Source organism: Theobroma cacao, chromosome 4 (assembly GCF_000208745.1).
Source record: "Theobroma cacao cultivar B97-61/B2 chromosome 4, Criollo_cocoa_genome_V2, whole genome shotgun sequence".
NCBI classification, from domain to species: Eukaryota; Viridiplantae; Streptophyta; class Magnoliopsida; order Malvales; family Malvaceae; genus Theobroma; species Theobroma cacao.
The window spans coordinates 1,219,965-1,232,115 of record NC_030853.1 but is presented as its reverse complement, the minus strand read 5'-3'; the positions used below and the strand labels follow the sequence as shown (position 1 = coordinate 1,232,115).

The following is a 12,151-nucleotide window of genomic DNA, read 5'->3' as shown; positions in this document are numbered from 1 at the left end:
GGTGGGGGGTGGGGGGGGGGGGGGGGCAATAAACCCAAAAGCTCACCTCAGCTTCACGAGTCAAGTATGTGAGAAGCAATAAGGCTTCATTTCTTATAACCTGTAAGGTCAACAGTTAAACTTTATAGAAAAGAAAAGCAATTGCATGATATCATCAATAGCCTATGCCAATCAAATTTTGAGACAAGTTCAAATTTTAGATCTTCATGTTTGATGATGTCAATCTAAGTAAATGACAGAGACATGAAATTTAGGTAAGATAACCAAAAGGTTCCTGAAGAGTCATATTGCAACAAGCAGGCCTACAATAAAGCAGAAAATAATATTTAACAAAATTTGCAAGAGGATCATTTGGTGAATAAAGCAGTGTACCTCACGGTCCATCAGCATATCCATGAGCCGAGTTATACCACGAGGAATGGACAGAATTGCTTCCTGTAACCTGAATAGGAACTCAGCAAGATGTTTTCGAGCAGAAACCAATGAAAAAAATTCTAGAATGCAAGGGATTTCTGTAAGACTCATACCTATTAGGGGAATTAGTAAGAAGGGCTGTCAAAATTTGAAGAGTGTAATATCGCACATAGAAATCCTCCTCTGACTACAAAATCACGAACAGAAAAGATAATGACACTATTACAAGAAAGATCCAAAATAACACATGAAGTAAGTTCCAGATCCATATAAAGAACTCTCACCAGCAAAGTTAGCAGAAGAGAAATGCTCTCTGATTCTCGGGAAAGCAAATCAGTATTCATTAAAGCTGGCTGAACCTCATTTGTAGGCCCTTTCACATGATCAATAGGTGTCAATGCACTAACAAGAGTTTCAAGGGCACCACGAACCTGCATAAAGGGAATGAATGGTATTCAATGTTTTATCCATTTTCAGGAAATCTTCAATCAACAAAGCCAAATGGGGAGAATAAAGGAAAATAAAAATATTTGAACTACAAGATAAAAAAACAGCAAAATATTATTCCCCAAGAACAATTACCAGAAATTCTTAGGTCATAACATGGGAGGTAACCAGCAGGAAAATATGGAGTTAGGCATTAAAAAGGCTTGCCCAAATAGAGGGGAACAGACTAATAGAAACATAAATACAGATCATATTCTTAGATATCATCCAACTGTCAAACCCAACCACTAGACCCTTTCATGCTTCAGTAATAAAAACCAATACAGAATGTATTTACGTATTTTAAAAATTACAGATTTAATTTTCAATTTTTAATCCTCCTTAAAGACAATTCAAATGTTTCCTCCCCAGCTTTTCCGAAAAAGATTTTTAATATTATTGTTCTCCACAAAACCATAGTCTTAAAAGTGCCAAGAAGATATTTTTATCAACAGCAGACTGCTGGATCAAAGTTCTCTGTGAGGTACTATATACGTGTTACTAAGAAACAGTGTACACGAAACAACAAGAGGAACAAATTGAGGAAACATAGCGAACAAGAGAGATCTAAAACCATTTCAACATCATCTCGTTCTTCCTTTAAGACACCCATGAGTACAGGAAAGCCTGCAAAAATGTACATACTAGCTTTATTAAACAAGATAGAAACACATGACAAGAAAGACAGGAATTTAACTTCAGTACTAGCATTATTGAACGAGGTAGAAACACACACCCATTGCTCCAAAAGCTAGCTGGGCAGCACGGCTTTCAGCCACAACAGACTGAAGCTCTGCAATAGCAGTCCTCCTGTCCTCTGCCAGGACACCATTACTTATGCGGTCGAGCAAGCGTTCAACATAACTATTGACATGGGACAAATAGTAAATCAGTTGCATCATCAACATCAAATGTAGAAAAATAAACAGCAATTACTAATATTCTCATTTAACTTACCTATCTTCACTGGAACCAGAATTCTCATTGCCAAAAACAAATCCAACAACCCCCTGCACAAGAACTCAGAGTTTAATACACATAATGATAAAACACCAAGATGACAGACTATCACATCAAAAATTCACCAATCGCTTAACTCTTAATCAAAGCACAACAGAATCCATTTAAGCAACATAACATGCATGCATGACCTTAATCAAAATTTTACACACTTTTCGGGAAAATGCAGAATCCAAACCACGCTTTTCATAAGAAATTCAAGAGGCTAAATCAAATTTATACACATAAGACTCTCTATTGTATTAAATTCGTTGATTTTGTTCATCACATTTATTTTAACATCAATATTGGACTAATACTAAATTAAAATTTCACATTTTTTGAAATCAAAAGCTTCACTACAGTAAAATTTACTCCAATCAATCCTAAACAAAAATAATTGTAGAAATTAAGCAGAGAAAATTACCTTATAACGCGACGCCAAATCCATCTTCGAAGCTCAACTACGGAGCACAGACAATCCTGAAGAGATTAAAAAAAAAAAAAAAAAGAAAGCCGAAGCGTTAAGTAACTAAACAAAAGCTAATTGACCTAATTGAAGCTAATAATTAGGGATTAAAAAAATAAGGGAAAAAATTGGAAAAATTGGAGAAACCTGGAGAGGATCGAGTGAAGTGAAAAGAGAAGGAAAAAGACAGAAAGAGGGATCTCAATTCAATTTGGATCTGCGTTTCACGTGGATTTTGATCGTCGTTTTTCTGACTTTGGCGAGTTTGCGATTATCAAAAGGAAACATGATTGAGCCAAAAAAAATTGAAAAACAGATGAAACGTTGACGTATTATCAACAATTTGGGCCCACCGAGGCCTTCTGGATTATTTTATTCGGGCCCTTGATAGGTATGATGAATGTGGGCTAGCAGCCCAACATGTAGTTGATAATTGCAAATAAGGGTAGGGGGTAATGATCTTATGTCGACAGCTAAGATACCCAAACCCTAGTAAATTATAATGTACTCAAATTATAATTATCTAAATAAAATTTAAAAATATAATTCAAAATCGTATCCTAATATCTTAAAATTACTCTTTAAATATCCAAACCCGATAAATATCCATTTAAGGTTAAGAAGAAAAAAAAACAACATATATATTTAATTAAGTGGAAACAAATAAATATAATTTCTTTTAATATAATATCAAAAAATGGATTTGATTAAATTGATAAGATATAACCATCCCTCTTATAACCTAATAATAACATTCCTGTCCTTTTTTTCTATTTTTATTTAGGTGGAAATTTGTACCCAATTTTTTATTTACCCATTTAATTTTTATTTTTAATAAATATAGACTTTGTAGAAAGAATTTAAACTTGAGATATTTGGTTATTTGATACAATAATTAAAGTCCCTTTCCATTGATTTTTTACTATTTACTTTTTTATTTTTAAAATGAGTAGAGAACAAAAAATAATAAATAAATAAATAACAACAACAAATAACAAAAGTATCAATGGAGTGGAATTATTTCATTTTAATAGAAGTTTGATTTAGTCTAAATTTCTTGAATAACTAGTAAAAAGGATTTTGCTAACTAACTTAAAGTTTTAACACCAAGGAACCTTTTCGGCTAACTTTATTAGATTTTTTATAAAGAAATTTAAAATCAAGATCTTTGAATTTTTTTTATACAATAATTAAGACTCCATTAGATTGATATTTTTATTATTTTTTATTTTTAATGAATAAAGATAAAAATAAAAAAATAACAAATATCAAAACTATCAATCAAATGGAGATATTTCACTTTAATAAAGGTTTGATGTGTTCCAAACTTCTTATATAACCAATAAAAAGATTTTACTATTTTGCTGATAAGTTGGAGACTTCTTTTAATTAACTTTATTAGATTTTGATATTTTTTTAATTAAAATCTCTTTTTACCTAAAACCTTGAAAAGGTGAGAAAAAGTTAAAGACATTTTCAAGTGCCATTTGCATTAAAGAACCTACCCCCTTTATCTAGGGAAATGGTCCTCCACCAAATTGACTTGTGTAGCTTGTGATTTTCTTTAAATAGCATTTGGCATAATAGAAGAGATAGCATATTTTTTATAATGTGTTTAATTAAATTGCATTACAGTATTTATTTTATAATAAATTAATATAATATAAGATTACAATGTCGTCACATTATAATCAATAGATATAATATGATTACAAGTCAAAACCAATACAATCAAATTTCATTGCATACTACAATGTTGTCAAAAATATGTTTACCCTTCAATTTTGTTACTTTGTTAAAAATATTTTACAATATTATAATTTTTTTATCTAGATTTTAAGGGATGTCTTTTTGTTACTTTCAATAGTCATTCTCTATTAGATGATGAATGGTGATTGTTAATAAAATTTATATTGTCTTTTAAAAGAAAAAATTAAAATATAATATATAATATAAGAAATTATATTAAAAATAAAAATAAAATATATAAGATTATAATAAGAAATGAAAATAAATATATGACATTAAAAATATATTTACGAAATGATATTATATTAAAATTAATAATAAAAAAATACATGTATTTTAAATTTATATTTTAATAAATAAAAATAATTCTAAAAATTGACATTGCATTTCTAACAAAGTATTTGTAAACCAAACGTTATAATTATAATCATTACTTTACTTATATACCAAACACTGCAATATTATCTTCTCTGCAATCATATTACTTGCAATCACATTACATTATAAGTAACTAAATCTCACTTTAATCCCTTTCAAATTTTAATTTAACTTTACAAAAAGCGTGTATTCATGTGGATGAATTATGATGGAGGACTCCCTTAGGTTTTGCTTTTTGGACCCAAAGAAAAACCCAAAAAATCTAAGCCCTAAACTAGCTATTGATTTGATGATATCCCAAAGCTCAAAATCGTCAAAATATCATATAAATAACATTTTTTTTGAAAAAAAAAAAAAAAGCTTAACAGTATGCCCTTCTCAACCAAAGTCTCCACTCAACAATGTCTTTCGTCCACATCAACTGGCCGACTGGCCTTGGTCCAAAAAGAAGAAAAAAAAAGTATGTGTCTCACCTCTAATTCATGAAATAAGAAAAATAACGTTAAAAATAATGGTATTTCACTCTGGTTGTAAGATATTTACTTTAACCTACACCTCTCAAGTCATTTTACAAAATCAAGATAAAATTAAGTCATGACATAATTTAATATGTGACTGATGATGGAATGAAGAAGATTTTTTGTTTAGCTTTCAATCAATAATTCAAACCACAAATACATACCAAAAACATCACTACTAAAACCTCTTTTAAGACAATACTTTGAAAAGCCTAATGCTTGTCCATATCGAAAGGGTATTGGCTAAGAACAGTCCCCTTTAGCTTACCTCACATTTGAACATGACAAATAAGATATTATCAGTTTCAAAATAATATATATATATATATATGAGGTTGTCTTTATTTATTAAACAAAATTTTGACAATATATTTTGATTTTGATTTAAATGTTAATTAATCATTATATAATTAAGAATTGGGACCCTAAATGTTCAATATTAGATCAAAAAAATTTAGGGGGTGGATTAATATTAAAGAAATCTAGAAATTGTGGCCATTAGGCCCATCATTTTCCTAGCAACTTTGGTAGTGGTAGTACTCTCATTAAATAATGTCATGTGTTCTTATGTTTAGTAAGGAGAAGTAAATGGCACAAGCTATGAGACCAACAGGGCTTTTGAGAGAGACAAAAAGTTGTAGACAGATAGACCACTAAAGAGGGGTTTGCTGCACTAAAGAGGGCTGCTGCAGCATGCTCCATAAAGAAAAAAGAATTAATAAAATAAGGTTTGGAAAAAAAAAAAGCAGTTAAAGATTTGTCATGAGATTCATGACACAAATTAGGGTTTCAAGAGAACTAAAAAAAAAAATGAAACCCATTGTCTGAATGGCTTTTGCATCCTTGAAACTTCAGAATTTATAATTCAATTCCCAAAATTGAATGGAATTTAAAATTAAAATCCTAAGGCCAAAGATAGGGTATTAACGTCAATTATTTTTCGATTTTAATTTAGATTGAATTCTATTTAAAATTATCGAAAGACGCAAGGTGTTTTGTTTTAAAGTAATAGTTGAATGTGATTAAGCACCAATTTCGAATGGCTAACTACAATAGCAAATTCGAAGGTAATGAAATTAGATTTGCAAAATGCAGAATATTAGTACATATGATGTTTCGATCATTTCATGCCTTTGTCATGAGATTCATGACAGAAATTAGGGTTTCAAGAGAGTTAAAAATTTATAAATAATTTTTTTTAAAAAAAACACTATAGTTTGAATACTTTTGCAACCTTAAAACTTTGGATGTTATAATTCAAGTCCCAAAATTGAATGAAATTTGAAATTAAGACCCTATTACGACCAAAGATAAGATATTGACATCAATTATCTCTCGATTCTGATTCATATTAAATTCAATTTAAAATTATCAGAAGACGTAAAATGTTTCCTTTAAAAGTAATAACGAAATGTGGTTAAGCACTAATTCCAAATGGTTTACTGAGGACATAATCATTTCGAACTTGAAAATTTGCAAATAAAAACAAAGAAATGGTTGCTTCATCGTCAAAACTATTGTGAGGAAAAAAGGGGCGTGTCCACCACCCAATTTTCCTTATCCTACCATTATTAATTAGAGAGGATGCAAAGACTTTGACGTTTAGACGAAAACAAAGAGTAAGGAATGGGGGAATAGTTTTGTGTCATTTGGTTGTCAATTCCATCCACAAAAACAGAGAGCTGTGCTCCAAAAAGATGCTTATTTTTCTTCTAATCAATCCGAGGACAAGAAAAGAAGAAAAAGGCCTTGTGCTTCTTCAAGTCAAAAAAAAGTGATGCGTGCTTAGGAAAGGAAAAAGATAGCTCAATCGGCCAAGTCTATGAGTAGATAATACGAATACTTGTCATATTCTTGACTCCATTTTGGAAATTTCAATTTATCCTATTTTTAAATTAAGAGTAAACTTTACTTACATTTAGATGTGAGTCAAAGTCGGTTATAATTGATGTAGTTGAATTAATTGACAAAATTCATTTAATTCGGATTGGCTAATTCGATTAAAGAGATCGATTATGTCAAGTTAGTTAGATTAAAAAATTTAAAATTGGTTAACCAAATTAACCGATTTTGTATTTACTATTTTGTAAATCGTATTCTTGCATGTATTTAAATTGACAAATTTTGAATTTATCAGGCATTTAAATTAACAGTAAACTTCAATTATATCTAGGGGTGAGTAAAAGTCAATTAAAACCGACTTAACTGAATTAATTGACAAAATTGGATCAATTTAGATTGGTTAACTCGATTAAGGAGGTCAGTTATGTCGAATCGGTTCGATTTGGTTACAAAATTTGAAATTGGTTAATCGACTCATCTGATTTTGTATTTAATATTTTTTAATAGTATTCTTGCATGTATATCATTCATACAGTTTTATGATTCAAGGGTTCGTATTGCATTATCAACAAACAAAAAATAAAATACAAATAGTACATAATCTCATTACTATTTTTTTCATTTCAAACTTTTTTATTTATTTTTATATATATCAGTTTATAATCCATACCAATATTCAACTTCCCAATGCAACAAAAAAAAAAGCTATTTATATAGTAAATCTTTATTTAAATATTTATTATATCACTAATAGAATCATATAAAACTCCTATATAAAATTTCCTTATTTACAAAATATGTGACCATCAATTTCATTTGACTTATTTATTCAAAAATGTTCAAAAATATGAAAAAGTTATTTATTAATTAATTTATTTCATCTAATAAATCTCTTACAAAAATTACCCTAATAATTTGATTAATATAATTTCCATCACCAAAAAATTAAAATACGATTACAAATTAAAATAAGTCCCTTAAAGCATGAAATTTATAATACAAATACAAATATATAATGACCTCTCCCCTTTTAAAGCTTAGAAAACTAATCTAAGTCCTAATGCCATATAACTCTAAGGGTACAAGAATTAAGCCCTTATCTAATTATCTAATTATATAACAGCTTAACAACTAAGTATCTTTTAAACTAAATATCTAATAAGTCTTAATAACAACAATCAAATAACTCTCTTTTCTTTAAGCTTAGAATTTTCTAAGCTCTTTGCTCGATGAGCACTCTCCCCTTGCACTCACGACGACTCACCAGCACACCACTGTTTGGTCTCTTCTTGACCGTTGATTGACTCACCATCAATCCGCAACAAGCCAATTGATTGGTTCACGATCACAAGTACACGGTATTCAAATTTTAAAAGTCAAATGCCATATTAACAATGTTTTATTACCGAAACAATTATCTATATAAAGGGATTAATAATGTAATAATCAAGATTTATTTACTAATTATCTAATTTAAGTTAATATTTAATTGTTAGTTAATATCAATAAACACTTATTTAATGTACTTACCCAAATATATATATATAATTAACACTCATTTGTTGCTAAGTTATTAAAGTTTGAGTTTAAATTATATTACTAACTTCTTTTGAACTTTTTCTAGATTTTTATATTAATTTTTAGTAATTGTTTTTTATTATTTTTTGGTATTAAAAATTATACTAATTTATCAATGATATAATTTTTTTTCATAAAAAATATAAAAAAAAAACTCTAATGCCAAATCGTTTTTCTTAATTTTTATACAGTCAAATGTGGATATTTAATTTGAAAAAAAAAGCATTATTATTTTTACTAATTATTAGTAAATATTTAAATTTTTTCCCAAAATAAGATTATATTAACCATAAAAAAAATATAATGCCAATAATTTTTCAAAATAAACTAATAAAAAATTTTAAAAAATAGAAGTAATAAAAATTTTAGTTAAGTCGATTAAAAGTAAGTCGGGTTAGTGCAAAACTCAATCAATTTGGTTAAATTTCTATACAAAGTACGTTAATGAAATTTTCTTATTGATTTAACAGATTACTCACTCCTACTTACATCTCTTGTAATTTTAATCTTTTCCATGATACATTGTGGTTTCTTTTTCCCAATTAGAACCTTGGTAATATCTTTTTTTTATCCCATTAACATCTCATAGATAACTTCGGTCCCCATAAGGGTTAGGTTGTGGATTTTGCACAGTAAAATTACCAAAATACTCTAAATTCAAAGTTATAACCTATTTAATCACATTTAAGAGTATTTTTGTAATTTTGTTAGGTGAAATTAATCGTCTAACCTGAGTAAAAGGAAGTTGTCCATAAAGTCCTAATTGAAACAAAAAAATGTGTTAATTAAGAAAAAAAAACTACATATATAGTAACATGAAAAAAAGTTAAAATCGTAAGAGGTGTAAGTGAAATTTAACTTTAAATTAAAATTATTTAAATACATAATAATTTATTTATATAAGTAATCTTGCAATTCCGGTTTCAATACGAATGTGATAAGGAAGTAAAAAGTGAAAATCAAAAGATTAAAAAGTAAATTCCAGCTAGAGTAGGCACATTTATGCTTTTTTGGGATTTGAGGAAGCTTGTATGAGGTAAGGGAACTTCCTATGAACATCCAACCAAGGGTCCCATTCGAAATTACCCATGAAAGTGGGAGAACCTAAATAGGGTTCAAAGACGACAAATGAACTCTGCCAATACGGCGGGTGGTTGCTGGAGAGAAAAATGGACAAGGTCACACATGGTGTGAAGATCTCAACATGGACCACTTTGGGTGGGAAAATGTCTACCAAATTTGATGAACAAACTAATTCCATAGCTTGATGACTCCATGCGAGAAAAGCACGCAGTCTTTGTTTGAATTTATGCCCACGGCACCCTAAAAGTAGATGGAAGTCAAGATTTTTGTTTTATATATATATATATATACAGATATAATGTTTTGAAAAAAGTTTTTAAATTATTTTAAAAAATGTTAAATAAATTTTTTTATTATTTTATTATATTCAATCAAGTTTTTATATTTTTATTTTAAATCAAATAAGTATTTATGATTAATGATTGACTAATTATCATTAATCATAATATCATTTATTATTTTATACCTACATGACACTAATGTGATTTTAACGTGGAAGATAAAAATATCATATTATCGTGTTATCATATCACATAATTATTATTATGACGTGTTAATATATCACATTAGTGTCACATGGTATATAAATACATTTAAAATAAAAATATAAGGTTTAATCGAACGTAATAAAAGAATAAAAATTTTTCTCAATTCAAAATTAGCTGTCAAATAAGATATTATAACAAAAAATAACCCAAAACCCCAAAGCAAAAGTTTGTTTCATCCATCCAAATATGGAGCTAAACTTCATCAATAATAGTTAAAAACCTTTCTTGTAAACTTAGCCATACAAATCTCACTAACAATGATGGAGTTTACAATGTGTTTAAAAGAACAAAAAAGACAATAAGTCCAGCTATATGTCTTCATCAAATAATGCAATACAACAAATTGGCTAAAGCATCAAAGCTACTAACCTTTGAAGGAAAGAGGAGGGGCAAAGGCAAAATGTACGGATTGGGGAACCATCCCCTTCAACCAAACCGTTCCAAAAACAAGATTTGCCATTATTTGAGGCAAATTCCATTCAATAGGAAGAATATGCTTTGTGTTTTTTTTTTTTTTTTGCTTTTTGGGTCTTAACCCTAAAAAGAAACAACAAAATGTATTGGATTCATTTGGACTGAATTTTCCAGGAAGCTACCTAGAAACAACACTATGCATATGCCTAGTGTCCATTGTTATTAGGCACATTCCTTGGTGGCATCCCACATTAATTGATTCTTTCTCATCCCATTTTGGCCTACCATATCAAAGTATTTCTTTGTTTATCCATTAGTAGAAAAACAGGAAACATAAAAAAAAGGAAAAAAAAAACAGTTCATCATATGCCCATTGAAGGGAAAATGAAAACTTGTCCTCATTCTCATAAATAGAGTAAACTTGCACCATAAAAAACATTGTGAATTTTCTTTTGGAATTTCTATTTTAATTTAAAATAAATAGTGGGTCTGTTTAAATGTGGAATACTGGGTCATCCATTATTATTTTTAATTTCTTAAAGCATATGTGATAAAAATTTTGATTGCTAATTCTAAAAACCCAATGTCCGCAAATCTTTAGATGCCTATTCCTTCTCCACTTCCTTTTTAAATATAGCTTTGGATAGGGAGATTTAAATTTTAATTTCTTTAAGTTATAGGCAGGTTGCATAATTAATTAATAGAAAAGACACCAAACAATTATAGAACAGAAAGAAAGAGAGAGAGATAGGGGTTAAAATATTATAATTTACATCATGGTAAATAATTTAATAAAGTAAGTCAAGTGAAGTGAGGATTCCAAGCAAATGTGAACTTAGCTTTCAAAGGTACTTTTTCTATCACTTTATATAAACCAATTGGGAGTTGGCAGAGTGTATTTAAAAGACAAATTGGCAAAGCTACAATTTGAGAAGAACTCAAGGAGAATATTTTGTCCTTTATGCCTCTTAATCTTGAATACTGCTAGAACAATAATACTATATATATGCTTTCTCTTTCCACACTATGCTTATCTTCCCAATGTTAATTAATTAATTAATTAATTAAATTGATACTAGGAATCATTGTATTTTTATTATTTGTCTATATTTTAATATATTTATTTATGAGTTTATGTATGATTACATTGTCCAAGTATCAGTTTTATACATTATCATATACAGATAGTATATCAAATATAATCTCTTTATTTATTGGGTAAAATATGGGATCTCCTTATTGGTTGCTTTAAAAATTACATTAAACTTAAGACACACTCCTTCACTAGGAAATCAGAGTTGAGAAAATTCAAAAGGTCTACATTCATTAATGTTTGCACTATACAAACTCACCTACTTTGAAGATATTAATGAGAATCAATTAATTTCATTGGAAAAGAGACACAAATGTACAAATGACAATTTGAGAAAACCATGCAATTTAGGGCAAATCATAGGAGTAGAATTTTTCTAAAGGTTTGGGTTCTTTTTGAAAACTTTATAGTGCAAAGAAAATGTTACCATTAATTTATTAATTTAATTATGGTCAATGAAGGGAAAAAAATGAATGGCCTCAATTGGTAAAAAATGAAGTTGGGGAACCTCTGGCCAGCACCAAAGCATTTATAACATAAATGAAAGAGACATTAAAAAGAGAAAAAAACCCAATGATTT

General features: G+C 28.5%; 1 protein-coding gene across 1 annotated transcript in view; it reads right to left on the bottom strand.

Moving 5' to 3' along the window:
- Nucleotides 1–2,648, bottom strand: part of LOC18600853 (golgin candidate 6) — a 6,567-nt gene extending 3,919 nt beyond the window's left edge. Inside the window, exons 1-9 of the mRNA XM_018120070.1 lie at nucleotides 2,516–2,648; nucleotides 2,327–2,382; nucleotides 1,858–1,910; nucleotides 1,637–1,764; nucleotides 1,475–1,527; nucleotides 699–845; nucleotides 528–601; nucleotides 373–442; nucleotides 47–100 (exon numbers count right to left, since the gene is read on the bottom strand). Coding sequence (XP_017975559.1) covers nucleotides 47–100; nucleotides 373–442; nucleotides 528–601; nucleotides 699–845; nucleotides 1,475–1,527; nucleotides 1,637–1,764; nucleotides 1,858–1,910; nucleotides 2,327–2,350 — 603 coding nt within the window. The 5' untranslated portion in view covers nucleotides 2,351–2,382; nucleotides 2,516–2,648. The remainder of the gene's footprint in view (nucleotides 1–46; nucleotides 101–372; nucleotides 443–527; nucleotides 602–698; nucleotides 846–1,474; nucleotides 1,528–1,636; nucleotides 1,765–1,857; nucleotides 1,911–2,326; nucleotides 2,383–2,515) is intronic.